Consider the following 17,074-nt stretch of genomic DNA (forward strand, 5'->3'; position numbering starts at 1 on the left):
CACACGAATATATAAAAAAGTGAATGAAATGATTGGAATAAAACTATCTTGTTCCAATCTGACCTCCATGCGTACAAGAACGGGGCCAAAGATTTCCTCCTGCAATGTGCCAAAAGACAAAAGAAATGTAAGTTTCAAGCAGACTACGGATTATTTTGCTTAAGTACAGAATAATTAATACCTTGTAACACTCCATGTCTGGAGTAAGGTTAATTAAAACTTATGTGCATGAATATTTTAAAAATTAATTAATTTTTCCTATCTCAAATTAAGCCAGATAAAAAAAATTCGACAAGATAACAAGATGATAATTTTTTAAGAATTCTATATAAATATATATATATATATATAGTTTGTTAGTTTTTTCTATTATATTTATGTTTAAACTGCTTAAGAACATTATAAATAGTTTTAGCCGCTTTTTATATTTACTTGTATAAGTATAAGCATTATCGGTTCCAAATATGCTATACCATCATCGGCTCAACTTCATAATCTAATGTTAAATTATAGTAACCATGCACATTTTTTCTAATCTTTGAATGTATATCATTTTTCTTTGGATAGACTCGCTCATAATATTAAGATACTCATCATTCCTTTAAGTTAATGAATGTTTTTTTCACAAGTGAGTACATTTAAATTATTAATATATATCCTTAAATAAATTTTGTAGTGTCTAAATTTATTAGCTTATCATCTCCTTATAAATATTATTTGTCGATATCAAATTTGTAATATTGATTAAATGATGAAACATCACTATTATTACATGATAGAAATGTATCTTTCTAAAATTATATGTTGAAATCTTTTATAAAACTGGTTTTAAAAATTATCTCTTTCTATATAAATTAATACCTCTATAATTTAATATGATAATAGAGTTATGAATTTTTAATAACATATAGAGGTTTTACTGTATTTCTATAAACTCTAATGGACAAAAACAAATTTTAACTCGTTTACGCGCAGAGTTGAAAGCTTTAATAGGGTGATAACCTACACAATACTAGCGTAAGAGTTCAGAGCTAGTAAAGTTAGCTGTGTTAGATTTCATAATATATTGTTCAAAATTAGTAAAGATGGTGTCATATTTAGATGATTGGTCACAGTATTTTCAGATTGAAAGTATATTTATGGGTTTCTCTATTATTTTGTACTTTTTCACATTTCACACAATCTTAATGGTACGGCGGATTGTTTGGTTTGATGGGTTTTTTTAGTAAGAAAACAACAACAAACTCTCCTTGGATGATTCATATTGTTTGCTTCAAGAAAACAACAACAAACTTCATTAGAGAATCATTCAAATACAACAATTAGCTAAAAAATTATTTCCTCAAACATCACCAATCACAATCAAAATACAACAAGAACCTAGAAACATGTAACCCTGAGAATAAGCACAATACCAACAATTTCCCCACAAAAAAAACCTAAAAAAAGAAGGAAGAAGACAATTTTGTTTACCAGTGCTCGATGATCACAATCTCCTCCTTCCCAGAGTGGTCTTCATCTTCTTCTGGACTTCCTCCTCTTTCTGGACTTCCAGAACTACCTCTTGTTCTTCTATTTCTATCTTTATCTTCTTCTTCGCCGGTCCACCTGCCTTCGATTTCCTCTTCCTTTTCCTCACAGGATAGTCAAGCTGCACAAGCCTAGGGCGGACCCGAAAAAAATTATTACTGGTGGCAGATTACCACTTGGTGGAATCGAACCCTCAACCTTAAGCATATTTTACCTTGTTCTCAAACCATTCTGCTACTTAGCCTTTTCTGCTTAGTGTAAATTTTTTTGATATTACAATATTACTGGTGGCAGCTGCCACCACAGACCATAACGTAGTTACGTAGGTCCGCCCACGCTAGAAGAAGAACTTGAACTGCTTCGTCGAGTGTAGCCTGGAGTCTTCAGACCGACGCTTCGAAGCATTCTTGTCCTCGGCGTGATTACTAACGCTCTCCCTTTTCCTTCTCCGTCAACAGAACTCTTCGGCGGCGCCATTCGTACGGAAGAGAGAAAGCTCGTCAAAAACCTCCGCACTCGAATAATTTTTGTTATTTTATTGAAATGTCTAAAACCAACCAAACCAAACCGAAAAAATAGTTTGATTTGGTTATGATTATAACTAAATTTGTTTTATTTCTGACGCTATACCAAAAATAATTATAAATCATATTCCATTATTTTACCAAAATTGTAAGTAGCTAAGTTATATGTCAAACTAGGTCATATGTGATATTAATAATTATATTATGGTTTATCATTTATATTAAATGAAATTATCAGTGTTTGATATATTATATAAGACTTATCCAAATAGGAGTACTTGGCAAATAGAATAGCTCTAATAAAACAACTGCTTTAATTAAGAAAGAAAAAGAGAGAGTTTAACATATGACCATGTTTGTCTTTCAATAAATAGGAGATGTTTGGCTCACTTTTTTTTTTTTTTTTTTTTTGTCATCTGATGTTATTGATTAAACTTGAAAGGATACATGGTGAAATACATTTTAAGCCGGCGGAAAACAAAAATATCTCCGGAGTCTAAAGCCTAAAAGAAGGAGTCTAAAGCCGACGGACAATGGATAAGTCCTCGGAAACAACTTATAATACTAAATAGAGAAATTGAAGGCCAAAAACGAAATACACCGAACCCAACAACTAAGAACAGAGGCAAAATACCAATAATAACGAAGACAAACACTATATCTAAACAAACAAATCGATCACATTTTCTGAAGTTTCTGCGAATGAGTTGTACCAATGAAGCCCACGGCCAAAGCAGCGAATGAGTTTGGCTCACTTATAATAGAAAAAATATTATATTACTTAAAATATATTAAGACAACTTATAAAAGTTGTTGACAAAAAGAAAATTAATAAAAATTATTTAAATTATCATAGAGAAATAAAGTTACATATGCGCGCAAGTATGGACCTAAAAAAAACACACTTTGATAAACATAACTGGATAAAACAAAACAGAAATAAATATGTCATATTGTTTGAAACTTCATGGTTACAATCAATTCTTCAACAAATCTATATATACTTTATATTGAATTTGGTTTGTGAGCTAAAGTCACCCCATATAGGATTTGATAAAGTCACCCCAACTCCCTTAGTTTTGTCCATAAAAATCAGGGCTGCTTGTCTGTGTGTGGTTGGTTGGACTCATTGATGGTGAGTTTCTGGAACATGTTTGGGTCAATTTGATATATGTTTAATCCATCGGATTGGCTGTCGTTATGCATCACTTTACCTATTACCATCTTTAGCCGCTGCACTTCTATAATCAATTGTTCGTTCGATGTCAATACTTCCTTCAGCCGTTGTGCTTCCACACTCACTTGTTCGTTCAACGTTGTCGTCGCCTTTAGACTTTCAATATCTGCATGAAATCGAATTATTCTGTTAACACATAACAGGCTTAAATCTTAAAGTTCAAACATTTACTATAGATTGCAGAACAAAGAAACTTGCTAAAGTATCAATAAAAATTAATTAGGTGATGGTACCGTCATGATGGAGTTTTGTCTGTTGCTTCAGCGATTCAAGTCGAATCCTGATTTCCTCCTTTTCATCAACCAACAATTGTTTATCTTTCTGCATGCAACAAAAATATAAATTCCTTACATGAACGGATAAACCGTTTAGATAGAATATGACAAGTTTATAGTTGTTAATGTGATATGTCTCACCTCCAAAAGCTTCTCTTTTTTTTGCATCAACGTGATCGCCTTCTCAAGAAACTTTATTCTGCATTCCAAGTCAATAAGGTACTGTGACTTCCTCTTCTTTGAACGTGTAGCTGCCTCTCTGTTTGCCAAGATTCTGAAAGACCATCCACGTGGGTAAATCGTAAATGTATGATAAAAAAAAAAAAAAAAAAAAAAAAAAAAAAAAAAAAAAGAGGAAAAGAAAGATTTAATTAACCAGTACTTACCTTCTGACTTCTTTAGGATCAGGTCTACCCTCTGTAAGTTTGGTACTTTTCAAAATCTTCTTCAATTCATCAGCAGTGTACTCATCTTTACCAAACTCAAGGTCCAAAGTATTCGCGCAGTCTCCATCAACCGAACTGGTAGGAGAAAGAGGCAGCTCCAGGAAGTCATTGAAACAACTATCCACCGAAACACTCCTGTAGTGTCTCATAATCGAAGGAGGCGATGTAGGGTTTTCGTTGATCCTAATGGAGGAGTCTATATCCTCCACATGAGCCAATGACGAAGAACCGCGTAACAACTTTGGAGAAAGGCTCAGCGATCTTAGTGGATGATTACGTAATGACGACGGAGAAAGGCTCAAAGGCGGCAAGGAGGAGTAGAAAGCCGGCCGCTGCATCATCCTCGACCGTGGTTCGGAAGGAGTGATATTGTTCCATCCATTCATTGTTAAGGATTGTAGAAGAAGACCAACAAACAATGAGAGTATCTGCATCATATATAACAAAGTTATGTTTCTACGTATATCGTTTTCTTTCTTGCGTGCGAGAAAAACAAATAGATAAATGGGAAAAAATAACAGTTTAAAACTATGATTAAAATTTAAAATTATCGAAGATCAGTTATGAAATTGTCATCACTCATCAGTTTATAGAGAAAGAAGAACAAACGTTGACCAAAGAAGAAAGAGTACTTATTACCTTAGGTTCAACAATGAACTATGAAAGTTGAACAAAATGGTATGAGAAACTATAATATGATTGTTGTTTTCTTTTGATAGTTAGCACGAACCTCCTTTTATATTGATTGACTGGAGGCTCATGTTTCAGGAATTAATCTTATTTTTTGTCAGTAAATTAACTTATAATTTTTTAAGTCAAAACACTTAAATGAACTTTGTGTTTTTAGGTAGTACTAGGTTAAACCCGCGAGTTTCAGGAATTAATCTTATTTTTTGTCAGTAAATTAACATATAATTTTTTAAGTCAAAACACTTAAATGAACTTTGTGTTTTTAGGTAGTACTAGGTTAAACCCGCGCTACGCCGCGGATTGGTTTATTATTTTTTTCTGATTTGAATTTTTTCTGATTTCATGATGTAATATATATGTTTTTGATAATTCAATAGTTATTTTGTATTTTTAGTATTATTTTTATTTTCATATGATACTTGAGTTTTTTCTTTCATAACTTTAGTTTTTACATATATTTTAAATTTTATTATGTTAAGAAATAAGTTTTTGTTTCTTTGACTTGAAAATTATATTCTTCTCTTACTAAAACAATACTGAATATTTTGGATGTTAATATAGTTAATCCAGAATATTCGGTTTTCATTAAACCAAAAAACTAGATATATATTGAAAAATTAAAGTATCTTCCAATGGAATTAAAATTGCATTTTTAATTCCACAATAAAACTTTATTTCTTAGCTTACAAAATGAAAGTTATCTTGCATCTCTTTATTTTTTAATTGCTTACAATGATTAATGGGATAAGTGATCAATGTAAGGAGTATGTTTACAGTGAAAGCAGGACATAGAAATAAGATACAAAGTTTGTATGAAGCATAATAATCGGTTCCTTTCCTAAGTGATCCAAACTTGAATTCAAACTATAAACAAATATCATATGTATATAAAACTCAACCAAGTAGAAGATATAATTTAAGTGGACATCAGTTGCAAGATCACATTTGTTTCTCCTATATGCTTTTAAATTTGCTATTAACGTTCATCAGCTGTGTTGGTTAATTCTGATCGGGACCCGCTTCTAGACTACTGTGTTTTTCCTCATCTTTTATCTCACCAACAGATCTTCCTCTTCGGCATACTTTGCAGAGATCCGACACAAGCCACAGTCTCCACTTTACATGCATTATACAAACCCAGAAACACTCAGGTGAAACCATTTCTGATCAACTTCACTGTCACCACAATAGCCAGCCTTCCAGGTCTCAACACGATGGCCTTATGCTGTCAATAGTACTTCAGAAAAGACAAAGGTCTCTGACCTTGAGGACAATAAGTTTGTGAGAATAGACTGTGCAAACAGCAGCAAAAGACAAAGAATATTCCAATGAAAAAAACTCAAACCTGAAGATAATAATGTTAAAGAGAATGAAAAATCAATAAAAAAATTTTCAAAATGTTCAATGTGTTTATGGAACTTGCGAATGTTTCTCATGTAGAAATTTATAACCACACACAAATCTTGGATTTTAATGAGCCTCTCATAACCACCTATGCTTCTACTGCGACTTTAGTTGGAATTTACGGAGATTGGTTGCCTCAAGAGCAGGTTTAGTGCAACAAAGAGATTAGGAAGATACTTAAATATCAGTGCAACAGTTAGCTCAGCTCATGGTTTAGCAAGCGCTTATATCTCTCTCTACCTTAACACCATAAGATCAATTGAGACTCCTTACAGGTTCAAAGAGAGGTTCTGATCTGAAACAGAATGTAGAGTCTGAGAGACTCGCAGACGTAGCTTGCTTTAGACATGTAACACAATCGGTTTGCAAGTTCATATGCAATACTTAATTACTGGAGAAAACAACTTCTCCTGGCCAGTTCATGATTACAAAAATATTTAGGAGCACAATATACATTATAAGATACTAACTGCGTCAACATAACGTCTAATACAAAACTCTGGCTAAAACTATCTAACGATCAGAAACTTCAAAAAATGTTGAACAGCTAAAGGCCTAGCCTGACTTGTCCACAACACGAAAATAATTTCGCCAACTAATACTAATTTGAAAATCATAATAAACCTAGAGATGGAACCACTGTGAGAAGAAAACTTACATAAGGAACACATTCTTTGTGGCGTCTCCTAAGATGTAGGACTTGAAACTCGGCCACTGGTCTAATTTGATATCATCTTAGCCGATAAAACTCGGTTAAAATACACTCAGTTCACTGAAAATAAAATGTGACACACAAAATCGAATACAAATTATGTTCTCTACATACTACCTTATCATCTCTAGAATTAATGTTACACAACTTTTTACCACACAAAAATAGCTCTCCTTTTTCACCGGAGCACTCATATTTTTCTCCCTCGGATCTCCTCCAATTTCTAGATTCAAACACATCAATACATTCTCAAATTCACAGCCTAGAAATCTTCCTTACTCCCCAAAATTAAGAGACATAAAGAAGAAAATCATGTTACATGGGAACGAAAAGTAGAAGAAGAAGAAACTCATTATCGTCGGATCTGATGAACATATTCTGGTGGATCGAAGAAGAAGAAATCCACCCCAACCGATCGACCATCGATGGGGCTAACATCATCGTCGGATCTGCTTAGATTGGTAGAGAGAGCCATGACTAGGATCAGCAACACAGTCGGACCATGGTATAAACGGCGTCGAAGAAGAAGATATCAGGCATTCAGCAAAACAGTCGATCCATGGTATCACGACGACGAAGAAGAAATCAAATCATTGTTTAAACGCTATCGTTTCTCTTTTGTTTAGTCCACGTAGAAGTAAAATCATCTTAGCTGTATTAATGTTATAATTTGATTGGTTGTTTATTTTTACTGATGTGTCAACTTCTAGTTCAATACAGAAGCTGATGTGTCAACTGGAGAGAAACACTCTTGTACTTTTATAGTATTGATAATGAAAATTTATAAATATAAGGTCATTATAGTTTCTGGTTGACTCAATCTTAATTAAATTATGTATTTTGGCATGTTATTTACTTTTGCTAGTGAGAGGTTTTGGTACATTGCATATTTTCACTAGTGAATATTTTGGCAAGTTATTTATCTGTGCTATTGACTTAGTTTTAGCATGTTGTTTAGTTTTTACTTCTGAGTTATTTTGATCGTGGTCTTTAATTTTGCTATTTGCTATTAAGTTATTTTGGCAAGTTGTTTACTTTTTGGTAATTGAATACGATATTACTGGTACCAACCCGCACATAATGCGGGATAAGTCGATTCAAATAAAATATTATGAATAACATTATTATTTGAGATTTTAGATTTGTTTGTGTAAAACAAAATCTGTAAGTAAAGTTTGTTTTTTCGTTTATTCAAGTTTGCGTTTATTTTGTGTAATATGTTTCATCCGTGAACTATTTAAACGTGAAAAAGAATTTTAACTTGGTGGAGAAAGTTTTGATATCTTTTGTGTTTCTAAAATCAAATTCACATCTTTATGTTTCACATTGTTATCTACATCATTATGCCATTAAATAGATAAAGCGATATTTTTTAGACTAATCAAATTAATTTAAACTAATCCTAAGTGTAAAAATACAATGAGAAAACTGTATAAAAGTGGTAAATAATCAAAAAGTTTAGTTGTGGTGAAAATTCGTAGGAAAAATGATTGTCCTAGGGTTTAAAAAAAATCCAATAACATGGATACCATGTTAAGATTGTTGAGTCCCATATATTTAAATAGTCATTAGAATTTTTCTATAGAAGACAAAGTTTTTGTTTTTCAAAAATTTAAATTGGTGAATAGATTTAAAATTGTTTGTGAAACTTTATTTATTTTTAAGATTATATTGTGATAATTAATTTTTGAAACTTGAAACCGGAGAATAAGTTTTGCGTTTCAAAATTTTAAATAGGTGAATAAGTTTAAATTGTTTGTGGTATGTAATTTACTTTTATGATTATTGTGATAATTTTTTTTTTAATATAGTTGAATAGTCACCAGATTTTTTCAAAATAGGAGAATAACTTTAGCATTTCAAAAAAAATAAATAAATGATAATTTTTTATGAAATGTAATTTACTTTTAATAATTAAATAGGGTATGTAAGTGATAATTAAATACAATTTTGGATTTTAAAAGTTGATCAAATCTTTCATTTTTTAAACTAATAGAAAAAACATTAATTCATATATTTCAATGGCATATCCCTTATATATTAGAAGAGAAGCATTCTCACACAAAATGCTGACGTGTCGCACTCACAGAGCTTCAGACACTATTTCTTTTATTTGTCATTAGTTTTTGATAATATTTACATCAGTTTTCCAAAAATATAATTAACACCCAAAATTAAATATATTCTCTTTTGAACTTAATTATATCCTTTAATTATATTTTCATAAAATCTTTAAAATAAATTTTAAGAACTCTTTGTTCATATGATATGGTAATAATATTGATATTATAATAATTCTCACGGGTTAAATTTTAATTATTATACAAAATTGATATATATATTTTTAAATATATATATATATATATATATATATATATACTACACAAATAAATTTTAGATTCTAATTACCGATAAATATTATAGATTTTGTGAATAAAAATTACAGTAAAAATATTTAATAATTATTTTATACCGCATCCATATAGTGCGGGTTGTTACCTAGTTTATGTTAATAGTAATGAGAAGTAAGAGCATTTATTAAAATGGTATAGGAGCTCTGTGAGCGCTGACACCTCAGTTTTTTAGTGAGAATGTTTCTCTATTAATATATAGGAGATTTTAAAGGTTGATAATCTAATTTCTCACTTTGTAAAAGAGTTATAGTCTTATAGATCTCAACAATATTTTTTAACTTTAAATTTAAATACTATGTTATTTTGGAAAGATTCTTCGTCATTATTAATTATACCCCCAAGTTGTCTGTAACTTTACGTTTCCTCTCCAAAAACTGGTAAATCAAATCATACAAAGTCAAAAATAATATGCAATATAAACCCTAGACAAATGTTTTCACTATCACATACATTATATATCTTTTTTAATTCTTAAAAGTAAACTTAGAGTATTATTCGTTAGCTTCAGTTTAATATAATGTTTATTAATAATTTTCAAATTTGACTATAAACAAAATAAGATATATTAATATTGTTGATTTTGTATAATTTATTTTGTATTTTCTGGAGATAGATGATAAAATTGTAAAAAGTGGCGATTTCGATCGAGTGTTTTCTTTATTTACAATTAGGTGTCGTAATTTTAAATTTTCATGTTTATATGTTTTTAATTTGTAGAAGGAAGAGGAAGACAGCCAATAGATGATAATTAGATAGGGATACGGAGACAGCCAATAGGAAGGTGAACTTTAAGCCAAATAAAAAGACGAGGACAATGCATAGAAGAAGAATAAGATTAAATGATCTCATGTGAGCTTCAAAACACAAAGTATGTCACATTTATGTTTTAGGTATTATCAACCAAATCACATGTCAATGCCTAAAATCCATATACTTTTCAAATTATAATGTTAAACTGATTTTGCATATTTAGATGTAAATATTGAAGCTAGGAAGAAAAATGTGTGGCTGTTGGCAAGAGACCCGAATACCTAAAGGATGAAGAATTGAAAAGCTGATGCATGCAAACGACGACCCATGGAAATGATTATCAGGTTTGCCCTGCTGCCAAATTTATTCTCTTTATATTTTCTTTAATTCGAAAATGCAAACAGCATATACTATATATGAAGATTATAGCTCAAAATACCAACGGCTGTTTACACGCACTAATTATCAGCTCCAGCCGAATTTTCGACTTCTATGTCAGTGGGAAGTATCAAAAATAGTAGAGTTTGCTTCATCTAAACTAAGATGGTAGATAACAACAAATCAGGTGGGGTGTCTTAATTTGTATTGTATGGTTTGACTCTATGTACCTGATACTACCTCTGTATACAATCTGCTGGGATAAATCAAAACCATCAGCTCTGAGGATCACTCGACGGGATCAATTCTCCAGACCTCATCTCATTGATCTCAGCCTTTGCAAGCCGAACCAGGAACAAACCCGCCAAAAAAATTGAAACGATAAGCATGAAAAAAACACTGTTCCACCCTCTGCTCGATATGAAACCAGCGAGAAGCGGTCCCAGAGCCGCCCCAACCGAACCAGTACCGTCTATAATAGCAGTTACCGTGGCCAGCGCCCGACCATTTCCTTTAATTGAGTCTTGTGTTCCAAGATCAGCTGCAACAGCTGTGGTTATGAGTGCATAAGGACCGTTTACTAATAACCCGGATATAAACATCAAGGCAATGTTGATGAACATGGACACACTCCCATAGATTCTGTACAAAATGAGGGCAGGAATGGAGAGTGCCAAGAATGTGATTGATGTGAGGGCGCGGGCGTTGATTTGATCAGATATGAACCCTGCTGATATTCCACCAAGCACTCCTCCTATGTCAAAGACTGTCGAGAGAATCCCAGCGGTTTTATGCGAGAGATTCACACCCGCAACAGCTGTTTCAAAGCATAAAGAGTAAGAACGTGGATGCAAGCCTGAGAGGTATATGGGAAAAGCCATGGATGCAGCATACCTGTGTGCCTTAAGTAGTATGGTAACCAATACAGGAACGTGTAGGCGACGAGTTTCGAGAAAAACAAACAGAAAGCGTAAGGTGCCACACCAGGCAATCTCCAAGCCTCGAGAAACCCGATAGCAAACAAGGAATCATCATCTACTACAGATTCAAGAAGCACTGCATCCTCCTCAGCTTCCTGTTTGCTCAAACTTGCTTCAACATTCTCACCTAAACTCATCTCAATCTCCATCTGTTTGCCCGGCGGTTCTTCAAACCCCAAATCATGAGGACTCACAACAAGAAACATAAACACAAACACCCCAGACACAATCACCATCCCACCAGGCAAAACAAAAGACCACCCCCATCCGAGATCGAGAACCGAGGACGCAATAACCGAGCCAAGAATGTTCCCAACAGATGTATGAGAATTCCACACACCCATAATCAAACCACGTTTCTCTTTCCCACACCAATTACCAACAACAGAGACAACACAAGGCCACCCAATAGACTGAAACAGACCACAAACAATCTGAACACTCAAGTAAAACCCAAGCGTATGAACATTCATCCAATACCCTAACCCAAAAACAAGGGTGAGAATCCCACTACCCATCATTCCAAACACAAGCAAGTATCTCAAATCAATCCTATCTCCTAAATGACCTGCAAAGTACATACCCAAAGCATACGACGAAAGAAACGCCAAATCAAGCTCACCAAGTCTCTTAGTCCCTTGTGTTCCGTTAAACGGAGCCCATCCATTATCAATCGAGGATGATGAATTAGAAGATCCAACTGGAGGTGGTCCGAGAACGCTCTTGACGATGCTGGGAGGTTTACGGGAAGCGTGAAACGAAGCATAGGCTATGAATGTAATGATGAGAACCAAGATTTGATGAAAAGTGAAGGTTTTGTGAGGTGTGTTTAGGTTAGGGAATAGAGAAAACGCCGGAGCTAATCCGACGATTCTCGATTGCATTCTTGCTCTCAAACTCTGAGTTCAATCATCTGCAGAAAAAAAAAAAAAAAAAAAAGGATGAATCTTTAGATCAGAAAAGCTTGAACCGTTGAGGATCTTTTACTTTTCTCCTCCCCGGTTGGTGGGTACCGGCCGGGCAGATGTTAGTTAGATCCTGGACGGTCAGCCTTGTTCTTTTGGTCGACGGTCAACTCATGTTTGTTTTTTTTTTGGGTATTTTAGTTAGTTACAAAGGTGGGTGATTTGGTGTTGCAACACTTAACCACCACTTAACAATGGATGATTGGGAAGGTAAGAGGTTCATGTGTATTTGATTGTTTTTTCGATGAAAGTCAAATGAAACCTCGAAATTCTCCTAATACTAGACTAAATCGTTCGTTTTTTGAAATTGGAATTGTGAAGGAAGAAACACATTAACGTCTAGTATAGCAGTATTATGTATTTTACAAATCCTAGACTTTTTTTTTTATGCGTCTAAAACAACTCAAGCAACGTCAACATAGAGAATTTCTCATTTGAGATTTTATTTCATGAATTATGCAAATATGAAGTTTTATTTTGCTATTTTCCCCATGATAATTTAGCTGACTATCATAGTGACAAAAAAAAAAAAAAAAAAAAAAAAGAACAAATATAGGGTTCAAATGAAATTGGCTGTAGTTATGGCTTTTGCGAAGTCGGCATTGCAAGAGATACTGAAGTTGGAATATCCTTCCACTGTTGTGTCACTGTCTTGATCTGAGTGAAAAAGTCCACTCCTGCTTTGCCTGCAACAATATTCCAAACTCGAGTATATAAGCCAAGAGAAAGAGTATACATCTTCTTCTGTTTAGTTAATTGTGATAATCTTCTTACCATAGAAGTTAAGATCTCCTGCAAAAGAGGCCTTGTTCCCAGTGAAGGAGAAGAACGGTAACGGAACCGGGATTGGAACATTAATACCGATCTGGGAAAACATTTAACCACAACAAAAGACAGGTCTCAACCATGCTATATAGTATTGCATACAACAAGTGTTGTAGTATTTTTATAGGGTCTAAAGTTCTTTATACCTGTCCTGCTTCAATTTCCATCTGAAACTTTCTTGCTGCTGCCCCCGACGAAGTAAAAACCGCAGCACCGTTCCCATACCTGTTGAAAGCGTAAATACCAAATTGTTGAAAAAACATGCGAGGAATAATATTAGTATTGAGATATAAATGGGATATATATATAAAAAAAAGGGTGCTTACTTGTTTTTATTTATTATGGATATGGCCTCATCAAAGCTGCTTGCCTGTAAATGAATATGTCACAAAGGCATCAGAGGGCATAAAATCACACGAATATATAAAAAAGTGAATGAAATGATTGGAATAAAAGTTATAAAACTATCTTGTTCCAATCTGACCTCCATGCATACAAGAACGGGACCAAAGATTTCCTCCTGCAATGTGCCAAAGGACAAAAGAAATGTAAGTTTCAAGCAGACTACGGATTATTTTGCTGAAGTAACAGAATAATAATACCTTGTAACACTCCATGTCTGGAGTAACACCAGATAAAATGGTAGGACCGATGAAATTCCCTTTCTCGTATCCTGGAACCTGTTTGTTACGAGAGAAGATGTATAAACTTCTCGGACTAGTCGATTGTTGACTTCAAGATTACACAAAGATTTTTAATCCAACGATATCATCCAGCACAAAGAGACCAATATACTTCTGTAGTTCGTGATGATTACTATTTCGTAAAAAAATGGACTGTATTTAAGATATGATGAGACTGTTACAACAGCAGTAACCAAGGAGATTTTGTAAATACCACAATATTTCTTCCGTCAAGCAGCAATTTAGCACCATCGTCCACACCAGATTGAATCAAGCGGCATATCCTTTCTTTGGCCTAGCCATATAAAAATTTAGCCATACGTTATATATATCAAACAACAGACAAACGCAACACTAAACATGATCATTACACACGTAAGTTCAGCAGTAGTCATGACCAGTAGCAGAGGTCTGAGCGCAAAAATACCTGTTTACTAATTACAGGACCCAGGTCTGCATCTGGTTCTGACCCACATGTGACTTTAAGGGCTTTCGCTCGTTCAACGAGTTTATCCTCCCTGGTTAGTATCAGCCAAGTTAAAAGCTAATCTTAATTATACTGTCAAATGAAAATCAACTGGCCTCACACAGCTTGTTCAGTTACTAAGCTTTTAAATCCAGGACAACAAACAGTAGTCTTTCATTCTAAATTATTAAAAGAAGTGTTTCCCAAATATGTTTGTCACAAGAAAAATGAATATATGACATCGGAGTGATTTGAATATAGAGGAAAGAAAGTTAGTAGTACCATGATTTTGCATCGCCTACAAATACCACTGTACTCAGTGCCATGCATCTCTGTCCAGCGGCACCAAACCCAGCAGCAAGTAGCGCATTTAAAGTAGCATCGATGTTGGCATCAGGCAAGACAAGTCCATGATTTTTCGCCCCCATATTTGACTGAATCAATATTTTATAAGCAATTTGACATATAGTCTCGAATACTGAGGAGGAATTTTACAGGGGAAAAGATGCAAGATGTTACCTGAATACGTTTGCCTTTCGCTGCTGCTCTTGCATATATATGCATTCCAGCCTTTAAACAAAACAATTTCCATTCGGAACACACAAGTTAAACCAAAAATTTGAGCTCAGAAGAAAAGCAATTCTGCCAGCATCAGATTTAGAAGAGTCTAAGGTATGATTTAGCTATCTGTGCAATAGAGTAGTATGTTATCTAGCTGAACTAATTACACAGGAATCTGACTAGATGTAATTTTGTAAATATTATCAATCATAAACTTGGTCAAACGCAAACCCAAGTCTGCAGGCTATAAAAGAGCACAACAAAAGATATACTTACTGTGTTCGAGCCAACAAAAGAAACAGCCCTTATATCTTCATCATCACAGATAGCATTCACAGTATCCTGGCATGTAGTCATGCATTATTGTTAACGACAAAGAAGTGAAGGCAATACTGCGGAATCCTTACATACTGTACTAAATTTGGGACAGTTTCAAGGGGAATCTTCTCTGCAACAATTTAAATCCTACTACTAATAGAAAACTAAGCGAGAATTTTTGAAATAACCTACATTAGTGCCATGAACGATATTGAGAACCCCGTCAGGTAATCCAGCTTCCATTGCCAACTCAGCGAGTATAACAGAAGCACCTGGCGAAAGCAAGTAACATTAACAACCGGTATCAATACCACATTTTGTTTTCTCTATATATGTTTATTAACAGTAATCCATCAATAGAAGGGAACTTCGTTTCTATAATGGGTCAACCAATATTGCAGGTGGTAAAGTGTACCATAAAGAAAATGTGATACACGCATCACTAGAAAGGTGTATGTACACTCATGTTAAGACATGATGAGAAAGTCTATATATCTTGAAATTGTAATTCATCAATGAAACATCACAGGAGTGACCATTAGTTAGTGAAATAATCCCAAGGGATAAGGGTAACAAAAAAATTGAGTACTTTACCGGGATCCTTCTCTGATGGCTTAAGAATATAGGTATTACCACATGTCACTGCAACTGGAAACATCTGCACTAACAAAAACACAGTAAATACTCGGACTAGATGGAAGAGAGAATCATAAATATACATATCTGTTATCACAAAAGGGCGTTAGCATGGTACCCATAAAGGAATCATGGCTGGAAAGTTGAAGGGACAAATGCCAGCACAGACACCTAATGGCTCCCTAATACTATATGTATCAACTCCATTAGATACATTGGGGACATATTCACCCATCTGTAAAGTGGCCATTCCACAGGCATGCTCCACAACCTCTGCGTAACCAAAAACTAATCAGTAAGGTTGTCCTCTGCGTAACCAAACCTGCAATAAGAAAAAAAAACTAACCTAACCCACGGAAGATATCACCATGTGAATCCTTTAACGTCTTCCCTTGCTCGGTCGTAATGCTCATAGCAAGTTTATCCTAGAAAAAAAAAGGATTCAAACTTGTAGCCAAAGACATCATGTCAAGATATTAAAAAAAAAAAAACAAACTAAACCAAGTAGGAGGAGTTACCATATTCTTGCGTATAAGTTCTTGAAACTTGAGCATAACACGCTGCCTGGTAGTAATCGGCGTGTTTCTCCACAATGGAAACGCTTGCTTGGCAGCGGATACCGCCGCCTTAAACTCTTCATTAGTAGTCAATGGAACTTTGGAAACAACCTCTTGTGTAGCCTAATAATTAAACCAAAACGAAAAATTGAATTCAAAGTTGAAACCTTTTTATAAATAAGAACACTCACAATAGGACTAAAAAGTATTATGAGAGCGAGCTTACAGGGTTGATAACATCGATATGTGAAGATGATTGAGAATCAACAAAAGAACCTCCAATAAGATTTGGTACTCTCTGAATTGAAAACAGAATCATATGATCAAAAAAAAAATAAATCAAACCCAGTAAAAATCACGTGAAGATCAACCCAAGAACTCACCGGAGGATCCGGTGAAGTTGATAAGAAAGAGCTACGGAGAGCGAGAAAGTGAGGTCTCAAAGGTCTCAGACTGTTACCTGGAAAACCCCAGCACAACAAAACTAGCACGATGGTATCCAAGTCTCGAGATTACGATTAAGAACAAAAAAAAAAAAAAAAAAAGAGAATCGAGAGTGTACCAGAGATTCGTAGCAACATCTTCTTCGATTGATTGATTGATTAGGTGTTGCGCTGCTGATACTTGATCGTAGTAGTTAGTTAGGGTAGATTAGAAGCATATACGTTTTGGATTGGAGTGATGAGTGAGTGCTGACTCGATGTTGATCGGGTACCAAGTTGT

At 34.1% G+C, this 17,074-nt stretch overlaps 3 protein-coding genes and 1 long non-coding RNA gene across 5 annotated transcripts; all 4 read right to left on the minus strand.

Annotated features, from left to right (window-relative positions):
- Positions 1–3,001: 3,001 nt before the first annotated feature.
- On the minus strand, positions 3,002–4,722 carry LOC104748666 (bZIP transcription factor 29-like). The gene is made up of 5 exons (XM_010470271.2): positions 4,652–4,722; positions 3,953–4,440; positions 3,708–3,840; positions 3,525–3,612; positions 3,002–3,397 (listed from the first exon to the last, which is right to left on the minus strand). The coding sequence occupies exons 2-5, from the start codon at positions 4,396–4,398 to the stop codon at positions 3,147–3,149; spliced, it is 918 nt and encodes a 305-aa protein (XP_010468573.2). The 5' UTR covers positions 4,399–4,440; positions 4,652–4,722; the 3' UTR covers positions 3,002–3,146.
- A 2,078-nt stretch (positions 4,723–6,800) lies between these two features.
- Positions 6,801–7,405, minus strand: LOC109129268 (uncharacterized). Its single transcript, XR_002035490.2, has 2 exons — positions 7,138–7,405; positions 6,801–7,041 (listed from the first exon to the last, which is right to left on the minus strand). It is a non-coding gene; the product is annotated as an uncharacterized LOC109129268 (long non-coding RNA).
- Positions 7,406–10,359: 2,954 nt separating this feature from the next.
- LOC104747302 (putative glycerol-3-phosphate transporter 5) lies at positions 10,360–12,577 on the minus strand. Its single transcript, XM_010468916.3, has 2 exons — positions 11,255–12,577; positions 10,360–11,177 (listed from the first exon to the last, which is right to left on the minus strand). The coding sequence occupies exons 1-2, from the start codon at positions 12,222–12,224 to the stop codon at positions 10,636–10,638; spliced, it is 1,512 nt and encodes a 503-aa protein (XP_010467218.2). The 5' UTR covers positions 12,225–12,577; the 3' UTR covers positions 10,360–10,635.
- A 147-nt stretch (positions 12,578–12,724) lies between these two features.
- On the minus strand, positions 12,725–17,074 carry LOC104747303 (methylmalonate-semialdehyde dehydrogenase [acylating], mitochondrial). 2 transcript variants are annotated; one of them, XM_010468919.3, is made up of 19 exons: positions 16,914–17,074; positions 16,735–16,811; positions 16,578–16,649; positions 16,313–16,474; positions 16,141–16,219; positions 15,913–16,067; positions 15,753–15,816; positions 15,351–15,430; positions 15,117–15,182; positions 14,799–14,849; positions 14,562–14,713; positions 14,241–14,331; positions 14,028–14,108; positions 13,733–13,810; positions 13,615–13,650; positions 13,457–13,500; positions 13,277–13,355; positions 13,080–13,170; positions 12,725–12,991 (listed from the first exon to the last, which is right to left on the minus strand). In XM_010468919.3, exons 1-19 carry the CDS (start codon positions 16,930–16,932, stop codon positions 12,885–12,887), a joined length of 1,584 nt encoding a protein of 527 aa, XP_010467221.2. In that variant the 5' UTR covers positions 16,933–17,074; the 3' UTR covers positions 12,725–12,884. The 2 variants fall into 2 exon arrangements, with proteins under 2 accessions (XP_010467221.2, XP_010467220.2); XM_010468918.3 differs by having other exon boundaries at positions 16,735–16,835; positions 16,914–17,043.

Source organism: Camelina sativa, chromosome 15 (assembly GCF_030686135.1).
Source record: "Camelina sativa cultivar CO46 ecotype springtype chromosome 15, ASM3068613v1".
In the NCBI taxonomy this organism is placed as follows: Eukaryota; Viridiplantae; Streptophyta; class Magnoliopsida; order Brassicales; family Brassicaceae; genus Camelina; species Camelina sativa.